Here is a 19890-nt window from a genome sequence, read left to right as displayed (position 1 = left end):
TCTTTGAAGAAGTCTTGCAAGTCACAAGGTATGATGACTTTATTTGCTAGTGATCTGCTTGAGCACCATTGTTAAAGTGTTTCTGCTGTCTGGTTTGGATGTGTATCCACCGAGCTCTGGGTCGACACCCTCCTCTGTTCAGCACCAGTACCTCCTGGTTCCTTCACTCCAATCCACTTAAATGCTTCTTCTGCAGCCTCATCTGATCACTGGACTCCGTCAACCGAGTTCCTTTCAACACCCCCCTTGGGGCATTTGTCCCCTTCTGAGGCCTTTTCCTCAGCCTTTGTCACCCAGAATATAGACTCTGTAATGGAAAGAACCTATTTCCGGTACTGTCCACAGTGCTATTCAAAATACCCCTGATCAGATTATCATCAGGTATGCAATCTGTGTCTTTCACCGGAGCATGAAGAGGCATCCTGCACTGTATCGCGTTCAGATCCAAAAATACATTCCATTACCATCAAGATCAGTGCTTAGCTCAACATACAATGGCACACTGTCAGAAAGATGACACCCCTGAACTCCTCGGGGACCAGGATGTTGGGCGAGTGCCACAGCTAGAGACTTAGGGCCAACAGGCTCTCTGCTTCGTCCAGGAACCAAGTTCACGCACTGACTCTGAGGCAGAGGAACTGCCTCTCGCTCTGAAGACATCAACTGTGAGTATTACACCCCCCCCCCTCACATCCACACCAACAAGCAGAGCACTGCCCTCAAGAGGGTTGGGCTTTGAGCCTTGAAGACTGCACCCAGACTTTGCCAGAAGGCCATGGTCTGCATGGAACAAAGACCTCGGAGTTGAGTTCGAGCCAACCACCGGCATCAAAACAGCCTCTCCAGCACTGGCCCTCAGCACTAACAGTGACTTCAAAGCTGGCACCAAATCCTCCTGTGGCTCCCAACACTGTTTCGGCTCTGAAGAGGCACTTGAAACACAATGTCTGAGAATCTTCGTCAGCATTGAAACATTCACCTCCCAAAGCCCTGTCATCAGTGGGGTCGAAGGCAATGTGCAACCCAATCTGCTTCGACTCTGGAAGGAGCTTGACATCAAAGCAATGGAGCCTTGCCATCTATCCTCAGACAGGAAGATTTATTACAAGGCTGTCTCCGAAGGAACACGACTTTCCGTCTTGTATATGGAAATTTACCTTTGAGGAGGAACTTGCACGTGATCCCTCTCCTTCACCCACGTTCAGGAACATTTGGGACAGGGGCTCTAGCCCAGAACTACCTCTGCACCCTGCACCTCCTCCTCATCCACTCCCTACTCCACCTCCTCCTCCTCTACCACTGATCCTCAGTTTCCCTCACCAGAGGGATCTGCATGCTCCACTTATGGGGCGGGGTAGCCCAGTGTATCTCTTTGATCAATACGAGGCACCTTTTGACCCACCTGCAGACAAACACCCAGACCTCTACTCCACAAAGCCATCGCCTCCCTGATGACACCACCAACCACAAGGTTATAAGCAGAGCTGTAACCTTCCTCAGGGTGGAGCTTCGTAAAGATCAGGACTGTAAGGACTTACTTGTGGAGACACTCTTCTCTGCTCAAAGGTCATGCTTAAACGCATGCTACGAACCGCGCCTGATACCTTTAAATACCCTGTCAAGGCTAAAGTGGATGACAAAAAATACAAGTCTTTACCCCATAAAACACAGTACATGTGGCATCACCTACCATCTGACTACTGGTGATATACACGGCGCAAAAACACACTCATGCACAAGGCATTGGCAATGCCCCTCCATCGGATAAAGAGAGTGGACAAATTGATGCAGCAGGCAAACATGTTGCTGCCCAGTTAGCAAACCACTGGAGAATTGCCAACTCCGTGGCCTGCTCTCATTCTATGATCGTGCTCACTGGGATGAGATGGAAGAACTCCTCCAGCATCTTTCAGATGAGTGCAGAAAGCAGAGAAACAAACTTCTCTTAAAAGGGAACCTCATTTCTAACACCACCATCCACTGTTCCCTGATAACAGCTGGCACCACAGCTCAGGCATTATTTCTAATGTCCTGATTCGAAGAAAGGCCTGGCTGCATCTCCTGAACTTGCACGTAGAGCAAGCTGAGGACTTCCCGAAAGTTGGAGGACCTCTTCAGACCACAAATTGATGAAATGCTGAAAAAGATCAAAAAGGACACAAACACCGCAAAGGAAATGGGAGTTCATCAGACACCTTCTCCACAAGTGTCCTTTTGAAGGGACAGCTATACAGGGGCCTCGAAAACCACCTCCCCCCAAGGCATCTACCTCCTATCAGCAGCAGCAGAACCAACAGACACTTTCCCTAGGTTTCACTGGGGGAGGTTATAAAAGCAATCACTCTAGAGACAGAGGTAGATTACACCATGGTTAAGCAAGCCGCTATCACTAAACAGTGACTCGTTCTCCCTCCCCCTCCCGATCAGACTAAATTTGTTGGGGAGATTGCAGCAGTTGCTTCCCATTGGAATAAGATCACCTCCGATCAGAGCGTTCTGTCTGTCATCAAGCAGGGATACTGCTTGGAACTCACCTGAACCCTACTAAATAACCCTCCTAGTAGTCACACCCTCCCCTGAAAACTCCAGAATCTCCTACAGGCAGACGTAGAAGCACTCATTCACACTTATCCTCAGGCCCCTCAACAAATACACCCTATCAGAGCACTTCCATATTGTAAAACTTTGGGATGTCATCCCTGTACTACAGCAAAGCAACTTCATGACCGCCCTCATTCTCCAGGACCCCTACTTCCATACCCCTGTCCAGCCTGCACATCGCAGGTACCTCTGGTTTGTGGTAAGTGGTCTGCACTACCAGTTGAAAGTGCTGACCTTCAAAGTAAACACTCCCCCACCCCCAAGGTGTTTACAAAGTGTCCGGCCATGGTTGCCAATCATCTCCGGAGTAATGGCATCAACCTTTTCTCTTATTCTTGTTTGTACGACTAGTTGATCAAGAGCACAACTCAACCACTCTGTCTGTTGAAATCTCAGTGCACTATCAACCTGCTGCTCAATCTGATTTTCACCATCAAAATAAGTAAATCCCACTTCCAGACCTTCCAACTCCAGCCCTTTCTGGGAGAACTCCTGAACTCAGTCACATGGAAAAACCAACTGAGTAAGGCACACATTGAGGCTTTTCAAATGTTGCACACCCTTTGTCAGCCAGATCACTAACGGTACGGACTATCATTGTCTCCTTTGCATGATGGCTTCCTGCATTGCCATAGTTCCCCAGTCCAGGTTTACTCATGTGCCCGTTGTAGGAATGCCTAGCAACTCAGTGGCCCCAAGCAGAGGGCTGCCAGGAGGGTCAGTTGTTGTTGTGAGGCTTCAATTTTTGCTCTCTTCCTTGATGGAACACCACCAATCTGTTACAAGGCAGGCTGTTTCTTGACCCAGTAACACAGATAACCATCACAATGGACGCTTCTCTTACTGGGTGGGAGGCTCAATTCAAGACTTGACTGTGCAGGGCACATAGACACCCCATCAACAGGGTATGTCCATCAGCTCCCTGGAGCTGCTGGCTGCCCATCTAGCACTCAAATAGTTCTACATTTATGTTCAGCACAATGTGTTTGTTAATCACACAGACAACATGACTTCCATGTGTTCTGTGCAGAAAGAGGGTAAAACTCACTCACCTCAGTTGTCTGCATTAGCTCAGAGCATTTGCCAGTGGGTGATCCATCACAAAATCCATCTTGTAGCAGAATACCTCCTTAGAGTGGACAATGCCCTTGCAGACCAGCTCAGCAGAATGTAACAACAAGTCTACTAGAAGGAACTCCATCCATAAGTCTTCATATTGTAATTACACCAGTCGAGGTTCCATGACATACATCACTTTGCCACCACTGAAAATGCAAAATGCCCAAGCTTCACCTCCTGGTATCCACACCCACAGTTCATCAGCAGTGTTTTATGGATGAAATGGTCAGGGATATTTGCATATGCTTTTCTGCCTCTCCCACATCTTCTATTTGTGGTTCAGAGACTTTCAGAAACATCTGTCACTTTCATCCTAGTGGCACCCACTTGGGCCAGACCAACCCTTGTTCACCGCTCTTATCATCCTCTCCCTGGTACCTCACAAGAAGCATCCAACCAGACCTTCTCACACAGGGCCATGGCATACTCTGGCACCCAAACCCCAATCAGCTGAATCTGGCAAACTGGCTCCTAAGGTCTTAGAGTAAGACTACATCAACTTACCTCCAGGGTGTATCGTTATCCTCAAGGAAGCACTCAGGCCTGCTAGAAGAACCTACTGTGCACCTAAATGGAAATGGTTTGTGTACTGTTGAACTACCAGGCACATCAACCCCCTCATGACAGCAGTCCAAGATAATGTCTGTTACCTGTTTCACCTGGAAAAGGCAGACCTTGCTTATACCTCCACCAGACTTCACTTGGCTGCTGTCGCTGCTTAACTTCATAACAGAGAACACACTTCACTCATTCCAGTAAATATGGCTCTCATGGAGGGACTAAAAAGAGTGATTCCATCCAGGGTCCCACTAGCCCATGTGTGGAATCTCAGTAGAGTTTTCACTAGACTTATGGGCCCTCCTTTCAAACCACATCACGCATGCCCTCTCCTTTAAGATAGCCATCCTGGTGTTCATCACCTCCCTCAGGTGTCAGTAAACTTCAGGCCCTCTCTCTTCAGAAACCCTTCTTCCAAGTTCAGACAGCTAGAGTAATCCTTGTGACAAACCCTAAATTTCTCTCTAAGGTGGTTTCGTCTTTGCCAGACCATAGAACTCCCAGTGTTCTTCCCATATCCATATCCAGAGTCAGTTGTGTAGAGGGCTCTCCACACGCTAGATGTAAAAAGAGCCCTCATGTATTACATTACAAAAAAACTTCATTTCTTTCTCAATGCCACATAAAAGCCTGCATTTACCAAGCCGTTCTACAGGGGCTGAGAAAAATTAGGGTCCCCAAAACAAAGTTTCTACATTCAATTTCCACTGGTCAATTTTAAAGAGTGCTGCAGCCCAAATGGATGAACGGATTACACCACAGAAAGTTAGCTCTTCACGGAAAAAAGTGTGCTTTTTGAAATTTGGTGTAAAGCTGGTCCGTAGTTGTTGAGAAATTAAAATTCAAAATGTACTTGTATATGTACGGTTGTGTTTTCTGGGCTCTTGTGAGAGTCCCACAAGCATGCAACTATACATAATAGAGCAATCTGATTGACCAAGAGGACCTCTTTTCTCATGTTCTCATTGCATAAACAACAAGGTGATGGATGGAATGCTTGAATTAATCGTAGTCCCTGGCAATCCCTCAGGGCCACATCTGAATCCATTTTTTTTCTCCAACCATGCCACCCCAGTTTGGACCCAGCCGTATACAAATCAGTCTTGACTCTGCTCCTCAGGGGGAACAGTCCAGCCTGAACTGCCAGAAGGGGCCAATCAGATCATATATAGACCCTAACAGACCAATTATCTCAAACTATCTAGCAGCATTAACCCATTATGTCCCCTGAGCACCTTTGTAAATGCTAATTCTCAGCACAGCTGAATGGATTTACACAAAATAACAAAAAGCATGCTTTCTGGGAAAAGAGCAGATAAAAATTCAAATTATCAGCGGGAATAGGCAAAGTCATGTGCTCCATCTGAATAAACTTGTGAAAAGATACAAGAAATGGAACAGGAAGGTCGAAAATGAAATTGAAGCTTTTTAGTTTATTTCAAATGTCATTGAAAGTTTGTTAGCGCCTGTCTGCAAAATTTGTATTCAAATATGAATTTAAAGTTTTTTTGAAAACTTATCTCTATTAGTAATTTGCGTACAATTATTTTCACAGTTACGGCTACCACATTACAAAGGCATCCTATTTCATCTGCTACAATCCTGTAACAATAGAAAGCTTATTCAATGATCTGAGAAATTATGAAGGCGAGAATTCGTACCCAAAATCTTGTGGCAGATTTGAGGTTTCTGGAGTTCGGGATTTGACTACAGGCTATGACAGCAGCCAACCTGACAAAATGGCTGTAAGTGTCATATTTTGTTATTCAGGAAGAACAGACATCTTTACATGTTGATAAAAATTGTTTCAAATGCATTGTTATGTTCTCAATATTTATAATGTCCAGTTCATGAGCAGTGGATCTTTGGTTTATGCTTTCCAGAGTAGACAATACTCAACCTGTCCACCCTAGGCAGTCCATATGCTGGAATATACTGCCTTTACCCACATTATAACTTACTTAATAGAGCTGGTAGGATGTGGGAAGGTAGAGGGAGACCAAGAGGGTGTGAACTATTTAATGAACATCAACAAAAATGTAGATTACCCCCTGAGATGAGTCTGAGTATCATTCAGTAAGTTCTGGTTAGGACAGGCTATCAAAAGTTAAGCTTATGTTTTTTTTTCTTTCATCATTTTTGGGATCTTTTCATGTTGGTGTTTGAGCCAGAAACACAAACCATTTTCAGCCAGACAGTCTCGGCTGAAATTGGTCTGAGAAGCTCCAGAAGTTATCACAAGAAAGTAATTGTAATTCAAATTCTCGCCACTGCTTTTTTCCATCACCAGGAAGCTATGTACAGGGTATCTGGTCTAACTGTTTAATTTTTATCCAATGCCGTGCTCTGACCCGTGTAAACCACTGATTGACCAAATTGCCCTCCCATTGTTACAAGACAGCACCTAATTCCTCGGTAGTACTGCAAAAGTTGTTAGAGTTTTGAAGAAAAGGCTACATTTAAAGGATCATCTGGGGACAAATGGCTCCTAAACATTGTGATAATGCTGTTTTAGGGACTAGGATACTTTTTCCATTTCTATCTCTGATTTGTGGGATATCCCTGTGATAGTCCAGCTTCATTCACATTTGTCTCTTCCTTTGGGTCAATGTAGCCAATGTACTAACAGAGCAGTAGTAGAAGTGGCAATTTTGGAGAGAGGCCCTATTTGTGAAGGAGATCATCTGCTTAAAGCAATCTTTTCACATACACCGTCAGTGTCTTTCGAAAGACTTGATTTCATCCATGTAGACAAAATCTCCTGGTTTGTGTCTCCCATTGTGACTTTTTTAGTAACTGAAAGGTGTCCTGTGCTTCAGTGACTCAATGGGGCATCCTCCTGGACTCCTTGGAATCCCACTGGGCAGCTGCTCACTGCCTTCTATTATTCACCTCTGTCCATTAGGATCTAAAGGTATTCGCTTTGGACATCCAATACCTCAAGGTTGCTGACTGTGGAGGGTGTGGTTTGTTAGGGTGCAACACTCTATACATGGGAACAAATCATTGCTCCTCTTCTACACTACCTTGATCGAGTTGGTGATGACTAGAGGATACTACCTAGTTTCAGATCTTTCAAATTAGTTGTTGAATCTTTGGCATCTGGATCTTCGTCTGAAAGGGTGTCTTTGAGGAAGAGACTTTGTTTTGAACCATCAGTTCTCTCCCTAAATCCAATTACAAATCTTAAAGGCATCAACCCTTTGGCCAAGCTTATACTGCAGGCACTGCTGCAAACATTTCTGTTGGAGAGTCACAAAAATTCAGTAGATTAAGTCTTAATATCACTTTTTCCAGTGTGGTGTGAAACACCAATCCTCCGGTGGCTAGTAGATAGATCTGTTCTTTCAGACAGGGTTATTGGTTTCTGAATATGTCTGTGGATGGCCACATCAGGCTTTCCTGTAGCCTGTGCTGAGCAGCTTGAGGCATCTGTTCTCCAGGAAGCCTGATGGAAAGCTATCTACCTTGAGCTTCCATTAGGATAGTTCTTCTAGAAGGGACCTCCAGTACCCAAAAAAGCCTGTTGATCATCTGGTATTCTCCTGGAGGAAAGGCCATAGCTTGTTCTCTGGGCATGGTGGCTCTGCCTTTCTAGTCAGGCTCCGGTGCTTTGTAGCTTACTCACTACTAGGCGTGTCTGCATAGCAGGTGAGGACATAGTAAGGCCCAGCCATGTATCTGCAAAGAGTTACTAGTGCACTGATCAATATAATTAGCAATTACCACATTCAGTTTGAATGTGCAAATTAATAAAAGTATTATCATTACTTTACTGAGGCCTGCGGACTGCTTGGGCATTATTGCTGATTACTGGCTGCAACCTAGGAATGCCTTAAGGTTAGGCTTTGAGTTAGAGTGAGAATACAATTTAGTCTTAGGATAATGGTTTGGTTTAGGGTTAAGTTTAGTGTTGAGTGAAACTGTAGAAGAATTAAAAAATGATGGCTCATTTAGATGTGGCAGTAATGAATCATGCCTTATCTTCCAACTCTCAGTTCCCTGGCTTACATAAAGGCATAGGAATTGTTGAGGTTAAAGTGGTGATGCTTAACCTGACTCCACCACCAAAAACCATCAGAAATGACTTTCCAGCAGGTCAGCCACCACAGCAGCACCAGCTTCTTGGCATCCGATGCCATGCCCTAAATGGAAATGGGTTTTGGAGGCTCTTTTATCCTGCTCTGGTTCACACTGGACACCATGGTAGTTCCAGGAGGAAAGAATAATCAGTGTCCTTCACTTGCTGGGATAAAATTCCCAGGATTTTAAGGATATTAAACATATTTTCTCTTATGTAGTGGCTTCAGTATAGGAATAGCTTGTCATAGTTGTGTTCTACCTAGTGACATGACATATATCTCTCCAACCACCTTAGAACACTGCTCCAATTATATATACACTATGAGATTACTCCCTATCCATTCTGAAGTTATACTTTGTATTGCAACCTGTAATATACATTTCTTTACCTCTCTAATAAGAAAGTTGTGCAGAGTTTTTTGTGTCTTATTGAGTTTTATACAAATAACCTCTACATACTCACAAACTCATGCCTCACCCTTAATGTCACTGATCTACCCATACCCTATCCATCCCCCATCTTTGCATACACACATCCTGCTCACAAATGCATCGGCTCACCCTCTTTCACTCTCCTATCTTGACACTGATATGTGTCTTATCCTCTGTATGTGTATATTTTTGCTTCTGCACATGTGTAAAAAGTAACCCAAACCTATTTGCTTTGTCAATACTGGTTGGTGAAGAGGTTGATGTGCGATAATCGCCATTTGTTGCAATAGTGAATCCTGGGATCTACATAATTCATCTTCCCATTAGCAATGGCAGTTCTTAAGTTATATAAATGTTTGTTGTTATAAGTCACATTGTAGGCCACAACTCATAAATTTGTCTTTGAGACTCTCAGAATAGCTTATTAGTGAGTGTTGTGTTTTCCATTTCTGTACATCCAGATTCTTCCGACAAGTAAAAGCAGCCAAATGATAACCTTCACTTTTTCGAATGGTGGTGTGGCTACAATGAGGACCAGTGGGACAGAACCCAAAATCAAGTACTACGCTGAATTGTGTGTGCCTCCTGGAAACAGGTAGGGTGTTACAGTATAATTCTAAAATGTGAATCAACATTTTGAAATTATTTTCAGCCTGTCTTGACAACTTAACTGTGTGGCAAGTCAACATGACACCACTACAGCCAATATACAACACACACTGTGCAGTAAAACATAGGCACTGGAAATGGGGTTGTGCTGCATAACCATGCAGAAGGTGAATGAGCAATAAAGATGCTTTTAAATTTTGTGTTTATCTTGTCATATTTGCTGTGTGTTCAAAGACATAGGTCACATGTCTGGCTATGTCTTCTGACAAAATGAAAGGTTGGTGTTTGCCAACTCCTCTCATTTTGCAGACAGAAAAATAAAAATAAAGTGTACTGCATGACAGTCGTGGTAGTTACAAGGAGTGTGAAAGGAAAGGATGCAGGGTGGCATTCTTTTTCTAGCACACAACACAATTTAAATGTGTGTGAATGAACTGTACACATTTTAAAATATATGAGTTGTTAGGAAAGCAGGAAATCAAGCTTTCTTTTAGGTAATTATAAAGTGTGAAGGAAATAAATACTTTAATAGGATCAAAACAAATCAATACGCTTAGGATACTGTCTTAAAATCTGATTTCCACACACTATTGTTTGTGCACTATGGAGTTTTAGCAGTTAAACTGTATGGCTGTGCAATTTGATGGCCAATTTCAATGGAAAATGTGCTGTCTGTAAACATCAGTGAGCTACCACACAATGCTTTAGTAATATATTTGTGACAGAGCTCCAAAATACACTACCAGCTGCATTCTAAACCCCTACCACTCGATTACTGAATGCATTTGATACACTTGTTCTTTGAGTGACACTCAAATTTTTCACATTCTATATAGCTTCTCTGATGTAACATTCAAAATTGTTCCAGCTCCGCTGACTGGGGTTGGTGACTACCCAACTCAAAGCATAATCACAACCCTTTTCAGAGTGCACCATTAAAGTCACTAAATTAATCTCAGTTTAGCTCAACCCCTTGTAGCTATGGCACAGAGCACAGGACAGATCAGCTTAACTCATGGCAGTGAGTAAAGTAAGCAGTAACAAAACATTATTCAAATCACAATGCAAACTAATAAATATCCCAAATCCAATGAGAAAAATAGATTACATTTTAATAAAAAATAATTACACCAAATGACAAAAACGCTGTAAGTGGAACTGGAGATGTGATTTTTGTTTTAAAATTTAAGTAGGAATAGCTCCAGGACGCAAAAAGTGCCAATGATAGTCGGTGGTCACGGAGGGCCAGAACTTAGACTAAATTTGAGGCCCACCGTGATGGAACATGGTTCAGAAACATTAACCAGCTTTTTCCTAGACAAAGGTTTTACCTTCTGTCTTAGGGTCCAATTTAGTTTTTATAGATTTGTGCGCGTGTTTTATCTCTGTCCTTGTCATTTGGTGCTTTTCTGCACATTGCATTTTCTGGGACCATATATTGGGGGGAAAGACATTGCGAGAAGTATTTACTAGTTCAGATTAACTGGCCGCGTTTAGTGCCAATAGTCTCTCTTCCATTGTTGCTAGTCTCCTCTGGCGATTGTCGTTCTAGCTTCTGGAAGGCCACTCTACTTAATGGTGGCCGGCACGAGAAGGTGCAGTGGGCACACCTCTGGTGTGACAAAGTCATACAGAAGGCAAGCCCATTTGTGTCCGATGCTTGGAGCCCACGTATTGGAATGCCACAATCAAGTGCCTGAAGGGGACCAGGGGCCAGGCCTCCTGCCTGTCTGGAACCAGGTAAACACACAACCATGAAATATTCAATATCAGAGCTGAACAGCTTTAATAATCGGCTGGAAGAGGCCTGCCAGAACTCCATGGATCCAGTTAAACTATCAGGTAATTTCCACGTATGTCATTACTCTGGAAACGAATGAACCAAATGAGGAACTTGATTCTGGCATTCCATTAATTAAAGGAACTCTAAGGGAGGAAAGCTATCCAATGTCCTAATAGCACATGTACATAGTTAACCGCAGATCCCTCTCTAAGCATAGATTAGAATTGTTAACCTCCCTAGAAAAAATTCAGCCAGTTGCTCTATTTCTAACAGAAATGTGGCTTAATGAGGATAGTCTCCCTGACATTGTAGAAGCCCTGCCACCAGGCTATGTAATTGCCAGATGTAACCGGGCAGATGTGAAAGGTGGAGAAGTTGCAATAATAGTAAAACATTATTTAGATTGCAAGTTTACCCCATTGTCTATTGCAGGTAGCGGAAGCGTGGCCTTCTCTGTCGAATTATCACAGATTTTTACTTTCTCATGGTTACTGATATATCGGCCTCCAGGACCAGTCACAGAGTATGGATATGATGCCGGATATATTAGCTGCCTATAGCCTTCAGACTGCTAATCATACAGTACTAGGTGTCTTAAATATTCACGTAGAGAACACAGATTGTGTACAGGTTGTCAGTTTTCTGCACGATCTGTCAGTGATCCACCTAATCCAGTTGGTTAATTTTCCAACACACTATAAAGGTCATACTTTGGATTCAATTTTCACCAATCTTCCTAATATGGCAGTAGATTCACCGGTGCCAGCAATATGAACAGACCTCGTTGTCTCGTTGTCATATATAGGACTAAAAAAACAAACTTGATTACAAAGAACCTGGATGACTTAATTCCATTAAAAACAAATTCAACAAATGCCACCCAGGACAAAGCCCTTTAGTTTTCGGAAGAGTTAAGGCAATTAAAAAACTAATGCAAAAAATTCAGAGTTAAATATGATGATATAAGTAAACACATTCACAAAGCATCTCTGAAAAAATATCATCAAGCCATCGGGAGAGTCTGTGTGAATGATCTGGCAGGAAGGATCCAACAACTGGCCAACTTCTCAAGAGAGATTTATAAAATAGTGAATTCCTTTCTAATATTATGACATGGCAGAAACAGGGCCTACCGGGGGGCAGCCTGAGGTTAAGATGAAATAAATGTTAGCACAGTTGTTTACCTCTCAGAGACAGGTTTACCATTCATGTCACAATTGGCGTACAATGCAATGATTGTGCACAATATATACTCAGCTTGTCGTCTCATGACTGTCCTGATTCATTCTTGTGTTGCTTTAATTGCTTCAATATATCAATTGTTGTAGTTGATGATTAGTTTGTGTTCATTCTTTATTGATGATGATTGTGCCATCGTCACTAAGCACAAGCTGTTCAATCCCATAACAGGTGAGCAGCAATTACAGGTTGTATAATGGATGCTTCAAACAATTCATTAAACGCTGCTAAACTAGTTCGCTCTTTCAGGTTCCAGGTCGCTTCCTATGTGGATGATACCCAGATCATTGTTTCCATCTTGGATGACTGGGAAGTGGTTGCAGACATGTTCAATGGTTCTATGAGGGAAGCCAGCTGGTGGATGAGTCAGAACTGCCTGAAAATGAATGGGGACAAAACTAAGATCATGATATTTGGAGTGGATAGGTCTATTTGGACTGATTGTTGGTGGCCTGAGTCTTGTGGGCCTTTACTTATTCCAATAGCAGCGGCCAAGAACATGGGGGGTGTTGTTTGATAATGTTCTGACTTTCGATACTCATTTCAGTGAACAGCTAGCGCCTGCTCCTGTAGGGTTAGAATTCTGAAAAAAGTTCTACTTTTTGTACTCAAAGAACTGAGAGTACTGGTGGTCCTTGCTCTTAATACATAGACTGGGCTATTGCAATGCATTGTATTTGAACATCAACCAATCTTCTCTGAATAAGCTCCAACTTATTCAGAATGCAGCTGCCCGACTGGCTTTAGGACTACCCACGTTCTCTTCAGTTAGGGAGGGCTTGAGGCATCTTCACTGGGTTCCTATAAGGAAACCAGTAACTTTTAAGGCTCTCTGCCTGACTTCCCTCTCAGGGGTCTGGGTATTTGCAATCTGCGTGGAAGTGGTACACTTCTAGTCGACCCTTAAGATCTGCAGGCCTCTTTAAGGCATTGGTACCATGTTGTAAGAAAGCAAGAGGGGGTGACCGGGCTGTTTCAGTTGCTGAAGCTATGCTTTGTAACTCCCTCTCAGTCCATATTAGGAGTCTGAATTCTTATTTATGATTCCGAAACCAACCCAAAACCTGGCTCTTCACACTCTAGCGCGTTAGCGGTTCCTCCTTCTGTTCTCTACTGCTTTCGGGGGCTTCAATACCTGTAGGTTTGAGGCGCTTAAGAAATGCTACAAAATACAAATACAATTTGACAATGCCAATATATCTCAGATTGCTGAGACCTATTGGCTTTGCCAGTGCTTTTTCTAGTTCAGTGATTAATGAATTAACATTTTTTTAACCGTAACCACTGATTCTTTTACATATGTTCAGAAGGTGAAACCGCCACAGAGAAAAACAGTGATTGTTTATAAGATCTCACACATTCGATTTGTTCATATAATTTTACCAGAAGTGTTTGCTTGTGCTACAGGAGTTTGATGATGGTTGTGTGAAACATTTAGCTATTTCTGTTTGCAAGTTTTTTTGTCATGCGTTGTTAATTATTTTAAAACAATGCCCCTGATCATTTCAGGCGCGAAAGAGGGTTCAAACAGCCTGAATGAGTTTTCCAGCTGATAGCTAGCATTCGAAGATCCAATAGAGTACGCTTTCTTGAGAGCTATTATCTTTGCCAGTGTCTTTTAGCCATGTTGTTGAGCAGCATAGCAGTCGTGCAGCATGGCTAAAAGTTATAAACAAAGCCCACGTATAAGGACTTTTTTACCTTATTGTGTCATAGCGTTATTTTCCTAGAACTTTTATAGTGCTTTTGTAATAACTTTTATCCATGCTGCACAGCGGCCACGCTGCTCTACAACATGAATAAAAGATAATGGCAAAGTTAATAGCTCTCTCTTAGGCGAGTCCTATTGGCTTTGACAATGCTCACTTTTTTAGCACTCGTTACTAGTGCATGGGTTTTCTTGCACTCTCCATTGTATGCTGCCCTCCCTTCAAACACCTCCCGCATGCTCAGTTTTACTCTCTCCTTACCCCTCCCCGCCTCGTCCTTTCCTCCCACCCGAATTTGTTTGGGATTTTAATTTAATTTTTAGTCCTTCCCACCTGCCATCGGGGTCTTCCATTGCTCCCATTCGTTAAGTTCTCCTCTACCCCAAGTCAGTGGTTCTCCTCCCATTCCGATTCTTTCACAATGTCTTAGATAAACTTTTGCAATTTTTGGAATGACCAGCAGCTGTTGTCTGATGATGGGCCACTCGGTTTCTAAAACACACGTGTGCACGTTTGAAATAGTTTTGTATTCACCACGCTAAGTGGCACCCGCTGCCTTGGAATGGTAAACAAAACGGCAGCTGCGTGATACTGTAAGCAAGTGTCCTCTTGATGACGCATTCACGTTTCATCACGCTGGTGTGCAATAGTATCATGGTGTGCATGCAGGCATAACATTGTGCTTATTTTGAATTTTGTTTTTGCTGATGCAGCATAAAACTGGCACAAAGCATTTATTTTTCTGATGCACTACAACATTGGCAAAAACAAAATGCCAAACCCAATAGGTTGCATACCTCTTGGATTTGCTAGTGCTTATTTAATTTTCATTTATGCAGAATTTTGGAATGCAATCGCGGGCTGCGAGGGACAGCAGAACACCATTCCTATGTTTGCACTCCAATTAAAAATGTTTACAACCAGACAATGTCCTTTTTTTAAATCCAGTGCTGCGTAAAAAACAAAACTACGCCTTCCAAGGCTGCCAACACGATGCCTCAAAAGAAAACTTGGCCCTAAGTAGAATTTTCTGACTAATAGAAGGGCTTTTGCACGTACGAAAGCCCATTTAAATTCACAAACCGTGTGATTTTACGAATAACAGGGCAGAAGGGCTTTATAAATGAGACTCATTACTATTTGACGTCTCTAAGTTAAGTGAAAATGGGAAACACATTCACAAACATCGAAAATAAATTATTCACAGCAGTATGCAAATACATGCAACTTCTGTGCACGTTAAATGCGCACTTTAAGAGCAGTGTGTATGTACTTTTCATCGCTGAGAACATTTTCGTTGAGCTTTTATCAGCTGTGAGGAAACTGCTGTGGTCTTGTTAAAATCTAGGTAAGAAGTTGCCCTCTAATGGCCACAGCCAAAAACTACAACCTAACTCATGTTTTTCCTGCGTGCAGTATATAGCAGAAAAACCTAAGGGGCATATTTATACTCTGGTTGCGCAGAATTTGCGTCGTTTTTTTCGACGCAAATTCGACGCAAAACTAACGCCATATTTATACTTTGGCGCTAGACGCGTCTAGCGCCAAAGTTCCCGGAATGTGCGTCATTTTTTAGCGTGAACCCCTTCCTTGCGTTAATGATATGCAAGGGAGGCGTTCCCGTCTTAAAAAATGACTCCCAGGCCTTTACGTGGTATTTATACTCCCGGGCAAAAATGACGCCCGGGAGTGGGCGTGGCCAAAAACGGCGCTTTTGCGCCGCTTTTTAACGCCTGGGTCAGGGATGGCGTTAAGGGACAAGTGGGCTCAAAATGAGCCCAGAGTGCCCTCCCCTGCCCCCAGGGACCCCCCCTGCCACCCTTGCCCACCCCAGGAGGACACCCAAGGACGGAGGGACCCATCCCATGGACATTAAGGTAAGTTCAGGTAAGTATTTTTTTTTTTTTTTTTTGTGGCATAGGGGGGCCTGATTTGTGCCCCCCTACATGCCACTGTGCCCAATGACCATGCCCAGGGGACAGAAGTCCCCTGGGCATGGCCATTGGGCAAGGGGGCATGACTCCTATCTTTACAATGATAGGAGTCATGTTGATGGGGGATGGGCGTCGAAAATAAATGGCGCAAGTCGGGTTACGATGATTTTTTCGACGTAACCTGACTTGCCCCATTTTAAGACGCCCATGCGCCATTTTCCCCCTACGCCGGCGCTGCCTGGTGTACGTGGTTTTTCTCGCGCACACCAGGCAGCGCCGGTCTGCTTGCGCCGGCTAACGCCATTCAATAAATACGGCGCCCGCATGGCGCTTCAGAATGGCGTTAGCCGGCGCAAAAACTTTTGACGCAAAACTGCGTTAGCGCAGTTTTGCGTCAAAAAGTATAAATACGGCCCTAAATGTGTCTGTCACCTGGGACCCAAATCATAGGACATAATAATCGTGTAAGGATGCCTTACTGTAGTAAAGGAAAAAACATATACGGCCAACAAAATCGGAGCACAAAATGCAATTTCTGGCTCTATTGACCACAGGTTATGAGATCCCGCATCGTGACGTCTGTGTTTAAGTGTTGTTCAATTTTCAGTTCATTGCGAAGTAAGTAATTTATGCATTAGGTATGCAACCATTTCTGTAGATCTATATTCTTATTGTCGCCAGGCCAGTTTTGAAGTGGCCTTAGGCCTTGGCTGTTCTGCCGTTTAATCGGGGCTTGCCTGGATTGTCTGCGAGCACTGGCCAATGAGGAGCAGTACTGCGGGGTCATAAAATTTTACCGTGGTACAGGTAGACCTAACCACCCCGTGTTCTGGTGTGAGTCTGTGGATATGGAATAGATGCCTCCGTCTCAACCGCTGCCTTATCTGATCATATTGCTAATCCTATTTCCTAGAAATTGCTCTTGTTTACGTACACGTGCGCCAAATAATAGCTGTCTGGGAAGTAGCCAAAATAATACACATTAATGCTGGTATCATGTTATCATTTGGTTTTCTTTGTTTTTGTTTAAAGCAGATGGATTATCTGGTGAATCCATCCACCATACCACTGGGTGACTTAGGGTAAAATATGAATTCTGTTGAATGTCTTGAAATGTTTTCTTTTAAGCCGCAGTGTATTTGGGAAGTGTCTCATGCCACGGCCAACAGTTGCTGATGGCAACTTACAAAAAGCACGAAAAAGAACAAAAGAGATGGAGTCTAAGCACAAAGCCTCTACCAGCAGAGTTCCACAGTCTGGGGCTAAATCTCCCTTTATCCGGTTCAGGTTTGCCTGAACCAAGTTGCCCCCATAACCTTATTTTACAATGCTAAATCCCCTGCTCTGTCCTTTTGTTTCGTTCATGAATCTTGGACCACCAAACCGGTGTACGTTTTAAGTACAGTTACCTTCCTGTGATGGGGTACCTTTTTTCGTTGAAAAAGTTTTGTGAGCTCATTTGCTCATGAAACATTAGACTCTGCTACAGCAAGAGAGCTTCATTTCTCCCGTGTTATCCAAAATGTACCTTTTTAATGTCTGCCTTGGAATTGAGGCTGAGTACATTTTTGAGCTGGCCAAAGTGCATGCATTAGTTACGTTCACACCCTCGAATGGCGAGACAGTGTGCCTTTTCATCCTTCAGACTGTTATTTCAGCTGCAGTAGAAAGTGGCAACAGTCAAGTTTACTTGGACCCTCTAGGCAAGGAGTTTAGGATGCTACTTTCAAGTATTTTTTTTTTTTTAATAATGGTAGACTGCCCCCTCCGCAGCAATGTAAAATAATGTATCATTGCCATAACCCCGTTTTTCTCCTCTGTACAGGGAGTCAGCAGTAATTCCGCTTCTAGACTTCTCGCAGAGCGGCATCTGTGGAGCTGCTTCTGTTGTTCTGCGATTTGTTGAAAAGTCTAATCTCTGGAAAACGTTCCTTTTCTCAGTGGAGTCGCAGGCCCGACAATGATCCTTCGCCCGGGACAGGAGGTTTATGGCTGGTGGATTTTTATTCTTAGGTTTTTTGTGGCAGTTAACATCACTCATCTCAGTCATCCTTTTCACTGTGTCAGCGTAATGCAGAAACAAAATACAGTCTTTACTACTGATCGAGGACCCGCCTCCTGTGTAATTTTTATCCAGCTTCCCCTCAAATATGTATAAATGAGCAATGATTAACTGCTGTGACTGACTGGTACCAAGACAGAATTTCTGCTAAGAGTTTACAAAGAAACTACTGTAGGCCACTTTTGTGATGACCACTCCATGTAAGAAATAGCACAATAGCACCACAGATGTTATCTTTTTAGTGGCAGGTGCCGTTACTGCCACTAAAAAGTCAGTAAAATAGACCACTTGGCCCTTTTGGGTGTTTGCAGGGTGGTCCCATTACACACACTTTGTCTAATGTGAAGTTAAAAGCACCTCAACCCTAGTGTAGGCTAGGCGAAGTCACCAAGAAATCACTTTATTACCCCATTACCATACAAAAACTGTGTTCCCATATGACAAGTATTTATAAAATGAAAAACAAATCAGAATATCCATTTGAGGTTATAAATGATAGAAGGGAAATACTGTAATTTGCCAACTCACATACGCAATTCATATTCAAAATCCGCAGACATGTGACTGACTCGTACACTCTCCAGTACACAGTCGCCTCGAGCATGCGCACGACAAAGAGTCATTCGGGTAGCAGGATAGGTCAGGCACACCGTCAGCCATTCATCAGACATTTCACAGGTTACGTTAGATTGTGTAGTACTGCTGCAATTCCTATAGCACAGTGTACTGAGAGAAGTAGTATCTAGCACGTGGGGCTCAACTGTTTTATGCAAAACCATTATGTTTTACATGCCCATAAGTGTTTTATTAAATTGAAACCCCCGCTAACAACAAAAGTGTGTAAAAACTGTGAAATTACAACACAACACATGCATCCCAAGTACTCAAAAATCTAAATATAGGCAAGGAAATAGCGGGGCCAGATACCGAGCAAGCAACCTATGGATAAAGTGCAATATTCTGCAAATACATGCTGAGAAATTTTCACAAGTTATGCCACCAGGGATAGGGAGATTGTTAGACCTGGCATTGTTAGGGTGGTCTTATCCCAGACATTTTGCTGTTCTCGTCCTATTTTTCTGACCATCTTTTTGTTGGCCTTATTAGGATTCTGAGCACTTTACAGCTTCTAAACAGTACTACAGTGCATGTGCTTCTCCCCTAAAACACAGTAATATGGTCAACTTATTTTAGCTTTTACACAAGCACGTTATTTAGCCCTGGGCCTAGTTACATTTCGCTTTTATTTCCTTTATTGTTTTAGAAAAGCTTAATTTTAGTTGAGATGTTTTTCATTCTTTTATCAGTTGCCCTTCCATGCAGAATCTATTATTCATTCCTTTGCACAACATTTTCATCCTGTGCTCAACCCAAAGCTGTACACAATATTTACTGGATATTGCTGATCCAAAGAGTCACATCAGGGCAGTTCTTAGAGAAACAGATATGTTGTTATAAAACATCACATTGCCCACACCATCTTGGAGAGGACATTCCAGCCAGCTTGCCATCTCATGCTGCACATTGTCGCAGTTTCTGCTGAAACCCTTTGGTTCCTCTTCGTCCATTCGGGAGGGCTCCCGGCAGACTAACAGACCTCTTCTTTACCTCCGAATGCAGGTATTGGGGTTGGGCTACTTTCCTGGGACCAGAAGGGCAGATTAGGGCTACCACTGCTGCTTGCTCTCATGTAGAAAGTTGGTAGTGTAGGTAGGAATGTTAAACATGCTATTGTGACAATATGGTGGGACTCTTCTTGTG

At 43.1% G+C, this 19890-nt stretch overlaps 1 protein-coding gene across 1 annotated transcript in view; it reads left to right on the top strand.

The window, feature by feature from the left end:
• The window catches only part of PGM2 (phosphoglucomutase 2), a 252015-nt gene that overhangs the window by 183167 nt on the left and 48958 nt on the right, over positions 1 to 19890 (top strand). Inside the window, exons 12-13 of the mRNA XM_069202119.1 lie at positions 5834 to 6023; positions 9255 to 9388. Of these exons, the coding sequence (XP_069058220.1) occupies positions 5834 to 6023; positions 9255 to 9388 (324 nt within the window). The remainder of the gene's footprint in view (positions 1 to 5833; positions 6024 to 9254; positions 9389 to 19890) is intronic.

This window comes from Pleurodeles waltl, chromosome 1_2 (assembly GCF_031143425.1).
Source record: "Pleurodeles waltl isolate 20211129_DDA chromosome 1_2, aPleWal1.hap1.20221129, whole genome shotgun sequence".
NCBI lineage: Eukaryota > Metazoa > Chordata > Amphibia > Caudata > Salamandridae > Pleurodeles > Pleurodeles waltl.
The sequence above is the reverse complement of the archived record's forward strand: the minus strand, read 5'-3'. Positions and strand labels throughout refer to the sequence as shown.